The sequence below is a fragment of the Mycteria americana genome, chromosome 1, assembly GCF_035582795.1.
Source record: "Mycteria americana isolate JAX WOST 10 ecotype Jacksonville Zoo and Gardens chromosome 1, USCA_MyAme_1.0, whole genome shotgun sequence".
Lineage (NCBI taxonomy): Eukaryota > Metazoa > Chordata > Aves > Ciconiiformes > Ciconiidae > Mycteria > Mycteria americana.
Genome location: NC_134365.1, coordinates 3,545,530 through 3,564,691, shown reverse-complemented (window position 1 = coordinate 3,564,691; position 19,162 = coordinate 3,545,530). Strand labels below are relative to the sequence as shown.

At 46.4% G+C, this 19,162-nt stretch overlaps 1 protein-coding gene across 4 annotated transcripts in view; it reads right to left on the bottom strand.

Moving 5' to 3' along the window:
- The window catches only part of PLXNA4 (plexin A4), a 434,060-nt gene that overhangs the window by 45,013 nt on the left and 369,885 nt on the right, over positions 1–19,162 (bottom strand). For all 4 annotated transcript variants that reach the window (XM_075491509.1, XM_075491511.1, XM_075491510.1 and 1 more), the window contains 6 exons: positions 18,161–18,328; positions 12,349–12,442; positions 7,532–7,771; positions 6,544–6,690; positions 1,033–1,267; positions 482–624 (listed from right to left, as the gene is read on the bottom strand). In XM_075491509.1, coding sequence (XP_075347624.1) covers positions 482–624; positions 1,033–1,267; positions 6,544–6,690; positions 7,532–7,771; positions 12,349–12,442; positions 18,161–18,328 — 1,027 coding nt within the window. The remainder of the gene's footprint in view (positions 1–481; positions 625–1,032; positions 1,268–6,543; positions 6,691–7,531; positions 7,772–12,348; positions 12,443–18,160; positions 18,329–19,162) is intronic.

Here is a 19,162-nt window from a genome sequence, read left to right as displayed (position 1 = left end):
AGAGCTCAGCAAAGGTGAACATCCTTCGGTGACTGCAGGTTATTTCTATAGGTGTTACCAGGAAAAAAGGTGTCTTGGTAGTGTCAGTGTTGTGCAAAGCTGGAGTAACACAGGCAGCTATGCCGCTCTGCCATACAACTTTTTTTCTTGGCCCCTGCACATCTGTAACTAATAAATCCAGTCTAAAAACCAAATCCCAGCAGGATGAAGACCAAGGAGGAGCTTAGTACAGTAGACCTAATGCACATAGATCTATGAGACTCTTCCAAATAGATGAGTGATAAAACTGAATTTAACATCTAAGATAGCAGCAATCATCTTCTCCTTTCAACCTGGATTTTTAACGAGGTAATGTTTCATCCCTGGTAGGACAGAGCATTGTAAGCCATCATGTCCCCACCACATACACAATATCTCTTGCATTCAGGACAGAACAAGGAGTCATGAGAGGAGCCAGAAGCAGGAGATGTTGATTTCTTACCTCCAGATCCCTCAGGACTGGATGATCTTCAATGCCAGGGAAAAGCACCCTCATGGTATAGGTTCGGTAATCAAGGAAGGGGATGCCGGCTCCATCCAAATCGCTTGTCAGCTCGTGAATATCCGTCTGCAGCTCTGCAAAGGCTGATACAAAAAAGGAACGACTCATGTAGCAATGACAGTCCAGATCTCCCTCATCGTGATGGGAAAAGCCCTTGGACCCGAGTGCACGAGACTAAGGTAAAAGTGGAGAAGCAACATGTGGAGAGGAAGAAGGTGGACAAGAGCAATCTCACCTTTCCTACAAAAGAGCCTTTCTCCAGGGACACATGCCAAGGCTCTCCCTGGACTGTGAGTTAGCAAATACAGCTTGGACAGGGTGGAGGAAGGCTGGACTTAGGGAAAACAGGCAAAGTCAGATTAGATCCAGGCTTGAGCCAGACCCACAGGGTTCAACATTCCTGTTCCTTGGTGATACTTTGGCTCAAAGCTTTGTGGTTGCATCTCTCCTACCAACACTGACACAGTGCCATCCTTCCTTCCTCATCTTACCTTCTTTGCACTCCAGTGCCACCCTGGACTCCAGGTTGTCCATCTGCATCTGCAGACGCTTGAGGGTGAGGTCACTTTCTCTGGATTTGCGCTTGTATGCAATCAACACAGCCACAATGAAGATAATGAGCAGGCCACCAGCCACCGCAATACTGACAATAGCTGGCAAGCTGAGAGGGCTGTCTGGAGAGATGTAGACCATCCCTGGGGAGAACTCCATCCCTCCTACACGAGCCTAGAGGGAAGGCAGGAAAAAGTCACGTTGAAACTGCCGAACAAGCAGGACACAGAGAAACTCCATCATCTCCCTGACTAAGGCTGAATGGTGACCTCCCCTTGTCTCCCAACTTAAACAGGGAACATCTGAAAAACACCTGAAATGTCATGTAGAAGCACCTCTGTTGGTAGAGTGACCATGAACCCAACCGACAGAGGACTGCTGGTGAGACAAATCTCACCAGTCCCAACGTTCTGGCTACATAGCAGTTTGGGGTTCATTCTGGGATTTCCATTCCCTGTCCCAAACAGCTATGTTGTGCTGGGCTGCCCTGATGTGTCCCAAAATGCACACAGGACACACAGCTCATGGTTATGGTCTGATGTTATGAGGGTCCTAACCTCATAAGGGGACAGGGGACATCTGACCCAGACAGCAGGCACAGCAGCAGTCAGGACAGTGGGAATGTAGAAATCAGAGTCACAATTTGCTTTTGACTCTTCAAATGGAGGAAACTGTATCTGGAAGCCACAGGGATAGGGAAAAAAAAAAAAAACCAACACAAAAACCACAGAGCCTGGCCAATGCTCTTTACAGCCCCTCTCCTAGCCACACATTGGCAGGGTGACTGCAGATCCTCACCAGTGGAACAGGGAGCTGAACACAGCTTTCTGCTCTCCATGCACTCCTAGAGGTTCCCAGGGCTGCTGCCAGCCTCTGGGACAAGCTGCTGTCAAGGTTAACAGCCAGAAGGAAACCCTGCAGGCAGTACTGCTGCAAGCCCAACAAAATGCTCTGCTGAAGCAAATCTGATAGGAGCCCATTTTTACAACATGAACACCACTTTCACCTGTGATCCCACAGGGTACTATTCAATCAAGGCTACTACAAGGTTGTTCAAGGTTATTTGTAGAGTAGGATAAGTTTGGGTGGCAGGGGGAAAAGCACTGCTGACTAGCTTGAGGTATAAAAAGAAGGCTTCTAGGACTGTGCTGTGGTAGGGGAACACTGGTTATAGATCAACATAAAGCTAGGAAGATGCCATGCAAAGAACTTGAAGGATCGTGACACGGTGATGAGCCCCACCACTTCACCCCAGTTGAGCTTTCTCACAGAGAGGCACAGCAGGCCCTGCACAAAGTACAAAATCTTGTTGCCAGGCAGAAATGTAGACAAGACCCCAGGGCTACGTGCTTCCCCCTCCCACTGCAACTGAGACCATTGCAGCATGTAACTGAACGTTTTTCTTTCTCTTTTGAGGAGCTCTCCCTTACCTTCCCAGCTCCCACAGCAGCTAGTGAAAACATCCCCCACATCCCAGCCTGGTGGCTAGCCTTGTCCTTTATCCCTCTGGCTCCCAGTTAGTCTGTCTCCAGCCTGCTTGCATATTCATTAATCCTAGGCCTCCCATGCCTCAGCTCAGGCACCTACTCGGGTTTCCTCTCTGGTTGCAGGAGGAAGAAACTGGCCCAAGGAGGAAGAGTTGGAGCCAGCAGAAGAGAATAAAGAGCAGATGATAGTTGTGAATTAATGAAAAGTTTTCCAGCTGCTCTCACTCCTCACCACCACGGCCCTTGCTGGGGACGTGAATCTCTGTGATCCCACCATCTCCTAGAAATTAATCTGGCCCCAGTTACAACCTCTGAGAAGATGTCTGTTTTGCTCTAGCACCAGCTGTAGGCTGTTCCTCAGTGGGTCCTGGCCAAAGCCACCCAGATGTAACCCTTATGTCTTGGACAGGACAAAAGTGAATGTCTGGAAATATCTAATTTCCATCCACAAGGTCCTCTCATGCCCTGAATACTCCTAAGCATTTGGAGATGGGCTTTAGAAAGTTAACAACGTCCACAATGAGAAATGAAACCAAACCTAAGCTCATCTGACCAGGTAAAAGAATTTCAAGGTGACCATTCCTGTAGCATGACGTTGATGACTTATAGAGCATCTTCAGTGGCCAAGGAACAGCCTAGCACCCATGTAAGTTGAGGATGCAGCAGTAACTAGTTTTCCTATCTGTTCTAAGATACAACATCTAACTCACTTATAAAGCCTACAAAGGGCAGATATTTGGTATTGGTATGCGGCATGCTCAACTGAGAAGACAAACTGCCAAAATCCCATACTAATCTAAACACTGAAAGCTATTGCCTTTTGCCCTAGACCACTGTCCCAAATCTTCCCAGCAAAATTTGCTCACCAGTTTGCACAATTTCCTCCCTGTCACATAGGATCAATAAATAGATTCATTATATTGCATTTTCTGTTTCTGGCAGTGGCCCTTTTCCTCTAAGCCTTGCAGTCAGATGAGTCCATTCAAGGAGTATCAGGTCCATCCTCAAAACTCGCAGAACAGCCCATCTCAATGGGTGGGATTCCTCTTACCAAACATTCAACATGCACATCTGAGTTAGACATTACAGCATGCTTTCAGAGTCAATACAGAGAAAAAGCACTTTCAGTATGTGATTTATGTGAGCTGCTTTTGACACCTGCTTTGACATTAGGATGAGACCTTTTATTCAGTGGAAGTTCCCATTTCTCTCCATTAACTATAAGGGGACCTAGACTCCTAGAGGTAGGTGTCTAACAAAGTTAGCCCCAGTGCCCTCCTCTCTAAAGGTGATTTCCCATACTGGGAAGGTCTCACAGTCCACGTATCAAACTGCCATGATCTGATGGAATCTGTCTCTTGAAGAAGAAAGCCTGCAAGGCTGCAGTACTATTGTGAGCATTTGAAAGAAAAACGAGCAAATATGCAGATATAGCTCTACTTTATTTCTTGGGCCACTGAGTGTTTTTGAAGGAAGCTATTTATACCTTCCAGAAGACTGAATGTGAGCCCTCCATATTACCAAACAACAGTTTGGCCACCTGTTAAGCCTATTAATCATGAATTTGTTCTAAATGGCACTATGGCAGAGCCCAGTTTTCTCCAGCAAAGTCTTAGGGGCCACCTGTAGCACTTCAGTAGTTCCTGTTGTGCAAAACTTGACTGTGGTAGTGTCTTTCCTAGTGCAAGTTTGCCCTGGCCAAATGTAAGTGTCTACCTTAGGATGAGATGAATTGTGCCCTGAACTGTAATTGCTATATTTGACCATCTCCATTCATTATACAAAGAGTCCAGCGTGACGGTCCATATGTAAGTGCCTACATTAGATACCAGCAACCCTTCAAATGTACTCCACTTCTTCATTGCAGACCTTCTCCAACATAGTTACTCACGGATCTTCCTCCTGTCTCTTTCTTTTCCTTGGAAAAGAGCTTGCCTCTGAGTTTTAGTCAGGCTTTCTTAAACATTGCTCAGGCCTTTTAGTTCTTTTCTGTTTTTTCAAATGTTTAACTCTGTCATTGTATAAAAGATAGCTGAACTAGATCAAAACCATGTTGACATCAATGTGCGTCATTGTCATTGTTCTTTCCCTTAAAAATAATCTCAGTGTTGCAATGGTTGATTCAGTCCCATGGTCCCCTCTCAGATCTAGGCCACCTCACTTTGCAAGAAAGTGTTTTTTCAGCAATCTACTCAAGGTCATAGAGTAAATCGTTGGCAGAAACAGGAGAAGAACCTGGGAGAGCTACCTGTCAATTATCCTGACCATCAAAGTGACATTCATGTGAAACATGGGGATACATTTTGTACCAACCCAAGCAGCAAAGATGTTGTGCCATGCTGGAGGAGGCATTTCCCAGACCAGCTGTCCCCCTGGTAAGTTCCAGATGCAAAGTCCATCCTTGAGCACTGGACTCCATTGCAGGTGACCTTCTGTATTTGGTTTCTAGCCCAGATGCTGTCAAAGGGTTGCCTCAGTGTTGGCAGTTGAACAAGAAATCTGTAACTTGCCCCTAACACTGATGCTCATTAACAGGCTTCAATGTGATCATCTTCCCACGTTTCCAGCAGCATCTCTTGTTTGATCAGCATCCTCAAAAAGGGATTATTTTTTCTCTCTGGCTTCACTTAAGCTGTCCCAAGCTGCAGGAGCAGGGGAGTATTCCCAATTAGTAAGACCTGACCAGATGTTCATCCTCCCTGATCCCCAGGGGTTGATTATTGCTCACCTGTCTTTGAGTTTTCTCTCTCTAGGATTGGCTTTGTCCATCTCTGACTAACCATATGTTTAATTACATTCATGAAAATGACAGGGAACATATATTGCCTTGTTCAAAAGCTTTGGTATTCACACAGAGAAAATCTCTCACTTCATTATTGCTCCTCTTGGAGTGTCTTAATATACTTTACAATGAATTGAGAGCCACAGTATATTTGCATGGCCGAAAAGGATTATTACCTCTATTTTCCAGATGACAAACTTTGGTACAGAGAAGTTAAGTAGCCAGTATGAGGTCTCCCAGCAGCAGTCACAAATGAGACCCAAAATGGTCACCATAAACTCTCTATTTTCTAAAAGTCCCCAGAAAACTCTCTTTTTAAGAGGCATGCAGTGTGTCTCCATCAATATCTATGAGTCTCACTGCATTGAAATAAATAAATATGTGACAGATACAGCTTTGGGAGGGCAACAGAGAGGTGGAAAAAGTTGATCACAAGGAATGAGAAACATTGATCATCTGTATGTCTGATGTCAGTTGTTAGCTTTTGTTGTGTTTCCACCCACAGCTCGGTACAACTCAGATGAGTTTGCTGATGTGCTGTTTATCAAGCAACAGCATTGAGGAATGCAAATTACTGAGAGGAAAGTAAAGAAGGAGTGAATAAATCAATGGTGAGAGGAGGAGAGGCTCCTTCTGATGTAATCACTAGGTTCATTTTTCACAGGTTCCAGGAAGGATATGCAGGAGTATACTAAGTTATATAGATGTCAAAACCTCGAAGTTCAGTCACACTAGAGTCCATATCCTGCATTTTTTTTTCTCCTACATAAAGGCAAATTTTAGCCACCACATGTTAGTAATGTCAGCATAGTTGGGGACTGCTGAATTTAACAAACTACGTCATGCAGGGAACATGTTACATATATGAACTCACATGAGCATCTAGCGTTCATACCGTCAGTACAAAAACAGAAGAGAGGCAAACTTTCTTACAGGGTTTCAATCATGAAAGGTTTCTCACTGTCCATAAAGATCTCCAGGTTACTATTCTACTCTTCTACTTCTACAAGTTACTCTTGATGGGGATTATTGTATCAAGAAGGAACCCTGATGTTTATGGGAATTACGGAAGGCAAATGGTGATGCAAACTCCTGGAAGATCTCTGCCATCTCTTCAGCATTGGTGTGCCCTCCCAACCCACCCAGGGAGGAAAGGCTGATGAGGTTCAAGCACCACTTACCATCACCTTGTGCCGTCCAATGAGGTTTGGGGACTCGCACAGCAGCTGCACATCTGATACGGTCACTGCACAGGGCTTCTCACCAACCAAAACGGTGTAGTTCAGCTTGGCGTTCCCTCCCGCCACTGGTGGGATCAGGTTCTTGCCCTGGATAGAAAGGAATATCACCCCACCACAAAAAAAAAAAAGCCATCAGGAAAGAGTTTGCCTTCCACCTCTAGTTTGTTCCTGTGACAGAACTGTTAACATTACACTTGACATTTGTGGTTCACCATTCACTAACATAGAGAGGAAAAGCCAATTTAGAAAGTCATGCAGAGGACAGCATGGATTGCTACAGACTGCAAACAGCCTGTCCTGCTCCTATCTCTCTGGAACTAAATGAGAAACGTTGCATATAAGTCTTGCACAAACAGGCCCTCACAAAATGCATTCAGGCAAGTAAGACAGACCCCTTTCCAAACATGCAAGAAGGTATTCTGCAAGCACAATCATTTCATTGCATATGCACCACGCAGAAATGCTAATATGGAAATGCTCAATCATAAAATTCCTTCTCTGTATTGCTGTCCAGATTACAAAAATGACAAAAGACTAGTGCGGGATTTAACCAGGGGTGAGAGGAAGGTCTTGAAAATCCAAGAAAGAAATAGACTTGGGTATTTAATTGCCAGCCCTGTTGCAGCCCTGTTGGAAGACAATGTTCTTCTCTGGTGAACAGCAGTGGGTACAAATTTAGGCTGTACACAGGTAACAGCAGAAGGGGTTTATATTTTTTAGTTATGGGTATTGGCAGATGCTGAGCAGTGATTCGTGTTTGCAGATGGTAACACTGATACGATGCGATATGGTAGGTGCAATGAGTGGAGAAAATCTCTGGGATACAATCAGGATGCCACTGTGATTTGTGGGTTGCTGGCAGACGCAGACAGGCAGTAGGCAGCATGTGTTTTGTCCTTCCTCATCTGGGCCTTGGTCCCCATCTCACCTTCAGTATGATAGGACTTCCCGGCTTCAGCTCCAGGATCCCTGAGGGATTGAAAACCTCAAAGACTGGATTTGGGTAGTAGGTGAAGTTGGTTTTGTTGAGAATCAGCAGGGACTGCACGTTGTCAAGAATGAAGCCAAACTCTTCTGGACGCTCAGCGAGCTCAGACTGGTGATTGGGGTCAACAGCCAGCGCCGGAGCCTGGCAGGTCATCTCCGTGCTGTTCTGCACCTCGCAGTTCTGGAGAAAGAAACCCAACACAAGGAGTGTTTATGGAAAATATCCCCAGCCCTCCTGGTGGGCAGATACCCCCCAGTGAAATGCTAGCCTACCTACTGCCAGAGGACAGGGAGGAGCAGACCTCCTTGGTTATCATGAGACAGGCTGCTGCTCCACTGCTTCAAAACCCATCAGACAAGCGAGGCTGGGAAGGGATTAGGAAAGCTTTGCCAGGACAGGTGTGTGGAGCAGTTTGCACTGCAGTTGGGCATCCTGTGCCTCTTCCCTGAGGGAGCTCAGCCTCTGGGGCTGCCAGCATCACCATCTTCCCCTAACTTCATTTCCTTCTGGAAATAGAAAGTTCTTTTTTTGTACAACAGAGACTAGTCAAAGCCTCACTACTGCCCTGCAATTAGCTCTCACACTCTGGGGATCTGTCCAAAAATGTATGTCCAGTGCATGCTCAGTTGTGCCCAGGATTCCTCTTTGAACATCAGGTTACCTGAAATGAAGCCCAGGAAGCTGGAGTGGTGAAGACAGTGGGGGAGGCCTCAGAAGACCCTGAAGCTGGCTTCCAACCCTGCCAAAGACCTGCTTCTTTTATGTGTTCGGGAAATGGGTAATAGATTGTGAAAGGCATTTTATCCTGACTTCCATTTTAAACAACTAGGAATTAGATGTCTGGTTGTCCTTCAGGATCTGAGCCTTCATCTTTCTACATCGTGGTTCCCACCACAATGCATCCTGGTCTCACCAGGAACCAACAGGCTCTGTGGGGAAACAGCAGGAGCTCCATGGGGTCCCAGCTGTGCTTAATATGAGAATCTTCTCCAAACTAGTCTGATACCTCCAGCATTGAGAGCACACTCATTTGAAGAGTCCCTTGGGAGGCAGTCCTGAAGGGCAAAGGAGTGCAGGAAGGCTGGACATTCTTCAAGAAGAAAAGCTGAAAGGCACAGGCTCTGGCCGTCCCCATGTGCCAAAAGACGAGCCGGCAGGGAAGACGACCAGCTGGGTTGAACAGAGAACTTTGCCCGAACTCAGGAAAAAAAAGGAGAGTCTATGACCTTTAGAAGAAGGGGTAGGCAACTCAGGAGGACTACAAGGATGTTGTGAGGTTATACAGAGAGAAAATTAGAAGGGCCAAAGCCCAACTAGAATTTAATCTGGCTACTGCTGTAAAAGACAATAAAAAAGGTTTCTATAAATACATTAACAACAAAAGGAGGGCTAAGGAGAATCTCCATGCTTTATTGGATGCAGGGGGAAATATAGTTACCAAGGATGAGGAAAGGGCTGAGGTACTTAATGCCTTCTTTGCCTCAGCCTTTAATAGTAAGACCAGTTGTTCTCAGGGTACCCAACCCCTGAGCTGGAAGACAGGGACGGGGAACAGAATGAAGCCCCCATAATCCAAGGGGAAATGGTTAGTGACCTGCTACACCACTTGGACACACACACAAGTCTATGGGGCTGGATGGGATCCACCCAAGGCTACTGAGGGAGCTGGTGGAAGTGCTCACCAAGACACTTTCCATCCTTTACCACCAGTTCTGGCTAACCAGGGAGGTCCCAGCTGACTGGAGGTTAGCAAATGTGATGCCCATGTACAAGAAGGGCAGGAAGGAGGATCTGGGGAACTACAGGCCTGTCAGTCTGACCTCGGTGCCAGGGAAGGTTATGGAGCAGATCATCTTGAGTGCCATCACGTGGCACGTACAGGACAACCAGGTGACCAGGCCCAGTCAGCATGGGTTTTTGAAAGGCAGGTCCTGCTTGACTAACCTGATCTCCTTCTATGACAAGGTGACCCACTTAGTGGATGACGGAAAGGCTGTGGATGTTGTCTACCTAGACTTTAGTAAAGCCTTTGACACTGTTTCCCACAGCTTTCTCCTGGAGAAACTGGCTGCTCATGGCTTGGACGGGTGTACTCTTCGCTGGGTAAAAAACTGGCTGGACGGCCGGGCCCAAAGAGTGGTGGTGAATGGAGTTTACTCCAGTTGGTGGCCGGTCACAAGCGGTGTTCCCCAGGGCTCTGTGTTGGGGCCAGTTCTGTTTAATATCTTTATCAATGATCTGGACGAGGGGATCAAGTGCACCCTCAGTACGTTTGCAGATGACACCAAGTTGATGTTGGAGTGTTGATCTGCTGGAGGGTAGGCAGGCTCTGCAGAGGGACCTGGACAGGCTGGATCGATGGGCCGAGGTCAATTGTATGAGGTTCAACAAGGCTCAGTGCCGGGTCCTGCACTTGGGTCACAACAACCCCATGCAACGCTACAGGCTTGGGGAAGAGTGGCTGGAAAGCTGCCCGGCAGAAAAGGACCTTGGGGTATTGGTGGATAGCTGACTGAATAGGAGCCAGCAGTGTGCCCAAGTGGCCAACGCGGCCAATAGTATCCTGGCTTGTATCAGAAATAGCATGGCCAGGAGGACTAGGGAAGTGATCGTGCCCCTGTACTCGGCACTCGTGAGGCCGCACCTTGAATGCTGTGTTCAGTTTTGGGCCCCCCACTCCAAGAGAGACATTGAGGTGCTGGAGCGTGTCCAGAGAAGGGCAACGAAGCTGGGGAAGGGTCTGGAGCACAAGGCTGATGAGGAGCGGCTGAGGGAACTGGGGTTGTTTAGTCTGGAGAAAAGGAGGCTGAGGGGAGACCTCATTGCTCTCTACAACTGCCTGAAAGGAGGTTGTAGAGAGGTGGGGTCGGTCTCTTCTCCCAGGTAACAAGTGATAGGATGAGAGGAAATGGCCTCAAGTTGCACCAGGGGAGGTTTAGACTGGATATTAGGAAAAATTTATTCACTGAAAGGGTTGTCAAGCACTGGAACAGGCTGCCCAGGGAAGTGGTGGAGTCACCATCCCTGGAGGTATTTAAAAGATGTGTAGATGTGGTGCTTAGGGACATGGTTTAGTGGTGGACTTGGCAGTGTTAGGTTAACAGTCGGACTTGATGATCTTAAAGGTCTTTTCCAACCTAAACGATTCTATGATTCTATTATTCTATGATTATCACAGCTAGCATAGCTCAAGCATTAATGTTGCTTTGGCTCAAATCAATAGAGAGATAAGTGACTTGGACCAGCCAGTTTCGTATTTCAAGATAAGTGAGATATTCTTTGCTGTAACAGCTCTTACAAGGAAGAAAAGGCACCGGAGTACTTCCCAGCACAAAACTGATGGGCAGTTCTACATGAGCATGTGTGAGATGATGAATAGGTTTCACTGGCATGATTGTTTGAGACCACTGTGTCAGGTTAAGAGCTGGAGTCTGCTGGAAGAATAAGATGAAGTCAGGTAGGCTTCTAATCCTGCAGGAAAGCTAGTGTTTGGCTGTGCTGTACCAGGAAATACAACATATTACCAAAACATACCTATGAATACGCATAATCAGTTGGACCAGGGTTTTCCCAGAGTTCATGAAGGACTGCAAGATTGCCAGTCAAGATTCCCGTCAGACACAGAAACCAATCTCAACAGATATTTCCTGAATCTGGTGAGGTGTGAGAGCTGACAGAATTGCTTTAGATTTGGCTTTATGCAGGGAGATATTAGTTCACGGCAGAGCTGGAATAAGACCAAGATCTAGGGCTCTCAATTTGCGAACTGTAGATGCAAATGAATCTACCCCATATTCCTGCATTTTCTTTTTGGATCTCCCACAGTTTCACCCTTGTTCATGTGGCAGTAGACAATTTTAATGTCCACAAACTCCTTTGAGAAACTTGGGTTGAAAGCCCAAGGATTAATCTTAAAACCTGAGAAATGCAGAGGATCTGGACTTTCTACCCCCACCCTAATTAGTCCCTCCGTATTTTTCACTTTTGGAGCTCTTCTTCTGGGATGCTCTTTCACACTTGGTCCCAGGAAGTGCCCATACACAGCCAACACCTTTTCAGGTGCTGTTGCATGGTCCCATCCTCCAACCTACTGTAGGTACCAGCAGATGCTGCCTGCTCCTGAGTTTACTAATTGGAGATGCTAAACTTAAACATTTTACTCCTCTATCTGGAGCTGCTCAGCAGTTACTGGTAATTGGCTTCTTCTGAGTTAATTGTCCTCCCAGACCTTGGTAAAGCTCTGCTGGCCTGAGCTGCTTCTGATTCCTCAATGGTCACTGGGAGCTGAATTAGGCTATAAATCTAGCTGGTTCAACCTGGATACACTCTTGCAGGATCCCAAATAGTCCAGGGATTGGACACAGTAGTACCAAAGAGTATTATCCACAGTCCCTTCTGATCTCAGCACGCTCAGCTAATAACCTGAATTTGGGTCTATTTATGCGCAGGCGTGGCTGATAAATAATGCAAGTTATACATGGGCCAAGAGAGAGGACAGATACCCTTGAGCCAACAGAAGAAACAGGCTCGGAAGAGACCAGGAGGTGAACAACCCTTCATGACGTCTCTCTCTGTTCTTGCTTTGGTCCGGTGCTCCTTCATGGAGAGAGAATGAGTAATCTTTCTGAAAGCAAGTCATGCCCTCTTTTCTGGATGCAATAGGAGATTTCAACCTCCAGGGCTGTTAGGCAGCCCCTATCACCACCTTGGACATGTCTCCTCCTGTGATTGATCCCCAGCTCAGCAGCCATACTCACGTTGACGTGTTCCCTTCCACCGTGCTTTGCCCGGATCTGAGGGTTTTGGATCAGGTCTAGGTGAGTTCCCCACACTGCAATGGGTGTGTTGCCGCTAGAGAAGAAGAAATGAAAGAAGAGCATGAACCCAGCTAATAGATGTCAGGACCGAATGCACCAGCAATGGGTGATGTATAGTCCTAAATGTTGATTGCAACGTGTCTGACCACATGTTACAGTCCATAGGAAGGGAAGGAAAAACAAAACAAAGCAAATAATTTTTCATTCATTCATAAGGGGAGAAAGAAGTAAACCCACATACTTGCTAAAACTGCCACATCAGGCAGCATCTGGGTGGTTTTCACTGTTAGGACTCAGCAATCAGAAGCTTCGGTAATGAGAACAGCAGGAAATCTAACAGGGGCTCTTCAGAATGGTCCACAGACTACATGTCATATATCACTTAAGGAAGGGAGCCCAAAAACCCCTCACAGAAACTGTCCTGTGCAAGCAGCTCTTGAGGATTCAGTGCTACCTTGGTTGAGGGCTGTAGTCCCATCTTGCATATTAAACCTGCTATAAAAACATCACCCTGAATAAGATAATGTCACCTCAGTGAACCCATTTCAGTGCTGCTGGGGAACCTGGTCCTGCAGCATCTAGAAGAAGCAGAGCCAAAGTCTTCAGACGTGGTGTGCATTTGCTCAGTTTCTATTTGGTGACCCAGGCAGATAAGCTCTGCAATGTGTGTTAGATCCAACATTTGACGGAATAGAGATTTCCGGTCCTGTTGTCCCTTTGCTCGGGCAAGGACTGATTTCCTGAGAAAGCCCATTTGTATGAGCCACAACCCTGCTTTTGGTAGATTTTCTCACTTTTATAACATCTCTCTTAGCCCAGCTTAAGATGGGGAGATGTAGACAGAGCCCTTCTCATTCCCTGCAGTCACTGTTACCAGAAGGAAACAGCTTTCAGAAACACCCTTCTTTCCTTTCCCTTGCCTCTTCCAGCTGCAGCCAGCGGTGCTGTTTGTGGGACTTTGGGGAGCGGAGGGGAGGGAGGAAGGAAACTGCAAAGGACATGATGCGTGCGTTGGCTTTGAATGCCGTGTTGAGGGGAAGGGTTCACCATAGGCAGCTTTGGCCATCCCAAATCAAAACATCATTGCTCTACCAGAGTGAGCTCTGCCTTTGCAGCAGTGTGGTGGAGGCAATGTGATGCGAGGGCCGAAGGGGTAAGAGTTATCCAAGAAAGCAAAACCTTCAGCTGTCAGGGCTCACACAGCCGGGGCAGGATGAGGAAATGTCATCAACGGACAAGTCCGTCTCTGAGGGTTTCCCAGGGTGAGGAGTGCTCTCAGTTTCGGCACCTGCCTCCATAACTCCCCTTGGAAACTGTGCAGGCTGTAGTTTATTTCCTGGAGCACTCTGCTGAGAATGGGAGGGGAGGCCGTGTGGAAATCAGTGGGACTGGGAAAAGAAAGCTCAGAATCCCTTTCCTGCCTCCAGGTAAACCTACGCATACATGAAAGGTAAAACAAGTGTATTATAAATGAGAAAACACCAGAGAATAAACACACTGTAAGGAAGAAGCCTGTGTTGGCAACAGACCTCCCCCAGTTCTGACCATTGTTTTCCACATTCCTCATTTATCTTCCTTTATTAATCAGATGGGGCAGGTAGGAATGAATGCAAATATACATCTCCGTCCAGTAGTATAACTGTGAGCTGGCCACAGCTAGCTGGGACTGTGCTTCAGCCCCTCTAGTTGCACCCACACTGATAAACCAAACAGACAGGACACCAGCTCAAACACTGACTGGTGGTCTTAGACGCTGATAAGCTGTTAACAACAGCCTGGGCAATGCCTCGTCATGGTTCGAGGGATAGCAAGGGCCAGGGAGCACTCCCAGCTAGCAGGATAGATGAAGCTAAACTGCCTTTGAAGGAGGAAAGATCATTGGTGGTATGGATGAGGGCTCTGCACGTTCACTGGCTTCAGGACCAAAGAATAGACCTGCATTAAGTACTTTCTAGTTTAAACATAGCCTATGTGACCAAGAAGCCTGTAAATTTGAAGTCATGAGCCATGAGCTCTGCCAAAGATCATTGCCACAACCGTATCTTTTGGCAGGTGCTCCTGTGACACTTCTCTGAGAGGTTCCTTATGGTCTTTCATACAAGCAATACCTGTACAGACTGATCCGTGGTTAGGACAACATTTGACCTTGAGTTTTGCAGAGTACCTCATGTTCTTGCTCTCTGAAACCATCAGCTGTGATGGGAAATTTCTAATGGGAAATTTTATGGGGCAAAAGCACATTTTGCCATTTCCATAAGATCTGCTCGGATGGTTGAGTTCTCTTGAACACACAGGGGATCTCTTCTGAAGTCACACATCCACTTACAAGAGAGCTCCCCCTCCCTCCCTTACAGAAAAAGTACCCTCTCCCCAAAATTCAACTTCACATTAGGTATTCTTGACATCACCCAGGGAGAGCTTGCTTGCCAGAAACCAGAAGAGAAGTGTATAAACCGAGTCGTTCTTTCTCCACTGTCCTGGTTCTTTTAGATTTTTGGCTGTGGGCCTTTATATTATTATTATTATTATTATTATTATTATTATTATTATTAATCTATGCTGATTCAAACTAGAAGGAGTTTTGTATCTTTACTCAGCTGAGATTTTTACATGTTCCAGACATATCAAATGTGTGTGGATATGTACAGATATATAAGTATGTGTATATATATACATAAATCCTCTTATTTAATCAACCAAGTCTGTGCACACAGTTTTAAACCCACGTGTTGAAAAATCTGTATTTGGTTTGGAAACTGAGCTTGCAGGCTCAGACCACAGTTGCTAAGCACAGCCACAGCACCAGATCAGAAAGGGGCCTTTTCCCTGAAAAAAAACCCAAAGCACTTGTGTTTGCTGAAGACACGAAATCGCCCCAAAACCCTCTCTGGCTTGCAATTCAAGCAAATAAAACTGTTGATTGCCTTTGCATGAAAGCCACCAGCCATTGCCTTTTGTGTCTGCAGGTGAATACCCGGTCATGGCCACTTCTCTCCCAGGTCGGATCAGAGCCTGGAGAGATGCTGCTGCCCAGCAAAATAACAGAGGTGCCAAGACTACCAGCTTTCTTAAATTAACTCCTTAACTTTCTTAATTTAACTCCAAAAGATATGAGCATAACTTTCTGTCTGCAGACTCAGATAATTGCTGGATGTAACTCAAATCAAACCCAGATCAAAAGTATTAATGGAGCCTCATAAAATTCTAGCTACCTGCCAGGCCAGTGTGACTCTTTTTTTCTTTTTGGCTATGGGAGTAAATTAGCAGTAATCTTTCCTTTATTGTCTTGGAAAATGGCACTTGAGGTTTTAAGCCAGGCTACATACATTCATTCACTAATTTTGCAAAGCTGGTTTAGTAGCAATCATCTATCCCTCAAAACAGCTTAGCCCCACAGCCAGGAGTGATGAATCAGAGAAGCACAGTGGATTTGCTGTAATGAATCATACCGCATAACAAATATACTGAGGAACAGCCTCCTCCAGATCCACGTGTCTTGACTAACTTATTTCTTGCTTGATTCTCAGGACTGGAGTTGCCTGAACTTTCATCCACCTCTGCGTGGAGTCCTTACTCTAATGCTTGTCTCCATTATGACCTGCAGGACAAAGCTCCACAGCTAAGTTACAGTGCTTAAAACTGTCCCTGACACCCCGAACCACAGTGGTAATCCTGGATATTGCATCGTCTGCCTCTGCACCCTCCTTCAAGGTTATGCCCCTTTGGGGTGATTCAAAAGTGCAAAAGAAAAAGGATGAAGGTGGAGGTGGGTAGGTCTGGTTAAAGTTAGGCACCTGCTGTCACTCAGGTGGATACTTTCTGATTTCCGAGACACCAAAGAGAGCAAAGGGTAGAGATTGTACCCGAATGATGAGACAGGTAGAGTCCCAGTCATCCATCCTGGCAACTACACACCCTGCAAGTAAGCTGGCACCAACTAAACAAGCACCTCTTCTTAATTTCCTTTATTCTGGGAGGTGGGACAGGAGATCCAAGGCAGCAAGCAACGAGATGCAGAGTCTCTGCACCCCTGGGCTGGGCAAAGTATTGCCAATATGCCTGAAGCATGTCCTTGGCTGCTGCTTTGTCTCTTGCTGGCAACTTCAGCAGAGAAACCAAGGAGCAAGTGGACTCTGGAGAACTTCTCTCACCTCCCAGCCAGACCTGAAGCCAGGCAGAGCAAGGTCCCTGTGCTGCAACTTTCCTGGAGATAATAGGGGAATTCATTCTCCTGGGCTGTCAATCTTGAACCTTTTAACTGGTACTGAACTCAGTTTAATAAGGAAGGGAGTAAAGCGATTTCTCATTTCACTGATAACCTGAACTCTGACTGAAAATAAAACGCCCAAATGGAAAATCCAGACACTAAAGCTTCAAGCCCAATGTGCAAAGATTCAATCCGGCTAAATCGGTAAATTCCCTCACGGTAATTAAAGGCACTAATTGATTTGTGAAAACATCTTCTGGATGGGAGCTGAACTGGGGGGATTTACAAGCCCTGCTCCTAATCCCCAGATACTCCAATCACTCTGGTTTGACAGGGGAGCAGAGAGCTGCCGTGGATGAATGAGGGGAGGCTAAGATTTCTTATTTGGTATCTTTTCAAGGAAATACCAGTGCATTTAATGTCCAATTTCTCTCTTCCCGAGGCCATTTCTGCAGGCTTCTGAGGAGAGCATTTGGATATCCCTTTGACGCTTTCCACAACCAGGGCAAATGCTCCTCTCGGACACCTTCACGTGAACCCTCTGAATTCACCAAAGCAGCATCAATGGGGTGAAGTGTAAAAGGGAAGCCTAATGAGCAAGAACGCTGTTTGATAGGGCAGGGACCAGAGGTCCCTTTGTGTTTCATCTCAGGAGACAGCCCTGGGGCTTTCAGGTGTGACAGCCAAACAAACAATGTTTAGTCCTAAACCAGCAAGTACATGAAGGCTGTGGGAAAGGTAGGAATTTCTGCTTTCAAACCCAAGGGAGATTCACTTCTCTAAGCACAGTTATGGCATTTATGCCTGGGTTTAAGAGTTCAGTAACTGGTCCTGCTGCCATGCAAAGCTGTGGAGCCAGCCCAGTGGGGCCCAAAACACAGTCATGACCAGAAACAGCAGGAATTGCAGCTTTTAGGGATACAGCTGCGTAGTTTAACCAGCCGCAGTGGTGTGTGGTATTACTCAGACAGGGAGCATCCTCCTGCTGGAGACAAACACCAGGCTGCAGTAAAGAGGGAGGAACACTAGGTTTCAACCTAGGTTTCAACACTAGGTTGGAAACTTGCTGCACCTGCCTTTATAATTAAAGCATGAAGTCTCCAAGGCAAGCTTCTGGTGAGCATTGGCAGCCAGATTTTGCTGCATTAAGCCAGGAAGCTTTGCTCTGTTAGTGAAGATGGGGTGCAGGATCATTTAGGCTTGGACTATGCAGGGTTTGTTTGGAGAAAGGACCCTGCTCCTGTCCATCCCTCACTAAACCGTGGAGATTTTGTCCCAGGGGTACACATGAGCACAGACAGACATTGATCATCCGAGGTGTTACAATGAATGCACAACGCACTGCTGGCCTGTTCGGTCTTCCAAGGAAGCAAGTCCACCAACACTCGTGGTTCTTGGGCTCTGGGAAGTAGCTCTGCACAAATCTATTACTTAGTGAACACAATGCTTGGAAAGCACTTTTCTGTATCAAGGACCAACACAAACACACCAGTGCTGCATGAGAAAATAAGGGGAGGTGGTAGAAGGTGTCCGTAGGCTGCTTACCTGAAGATGCTCCACTCAGGCTCAATCCTCAGGATAGTTGGATCCTCCACATATTCATACTGCAACTCCTGATGTATCTTGGCCTTGTCCACTCTCACGGACACCTTCACCTTCTCAAAGCCTTCATCTGAGGCAGTGGTGTTACAGACAATGTGCTTGGTGGATCTCCTGTGAGCAGAAGCAAGTAAATATAAACCGCGCTACAAGCAGCGAACCAACGGTGCCAAAAAGAGCCCAGTTACTTGCTCTTATGTCCTGTGACCTTAACCTATGCACTGTGAAGTGGTGAAATGCAGTGCTACAGGAATATGCTGTGAATGGTGTGACCCATTTATCTGAGGAAGTGACATTGCCTTTTCGCTAGTTTAAATAAAACCACAAAAGCCATCATTTCTCAGGTCTCAGAGTGAAAACTGAACCCCAAGGGAAGTGCAAAACAGACCTCTCTCCAGAAGTATTTCTGTGTGATTAAATTCTTGATGGATATTTCCTTCCTGTCTGCAGACATATGTAGCAGCAGTTCATAAAAAGAGGTGTTTGCACCTCAGCTTTCCAGTCTGGGATAATAAAGCTTGCTTTGCATTAGGACTGTAAGCCTTGTTTAAGTGCAGTTTGCAGCGTGCCTGGGACCTCTGCATGGAAGGTGCTAATATAGTGGGAAGCGTTTTATGATTATACTCAAAGGGGATTCTGCATAAACCCTTCCTTTTGGGCAGAGCTCAAAACCAGCTCCAGGTCTGAATACTGCAGTGGCCCTTACCTTCCATAAAGAGCCAAAAATCCAGGCTCCAAACACCCTCAATCTCCCCAGTCCTGTGATTTGTGATGCAGCCTCATCTTGTACCCCTAGAAAGGATAAAGCAGGGTGCATCCTTTCCTTGCAGCATGGCACTCACCTTCGCTGACCGCACCCTCCACGTGCTCTCCAAATTCCCCTGAAAGACCACACTCAGTCCCTCCTAAAACTCCCCAGTCTCTTCAGTAAGCATCTCCAAGCAGTTG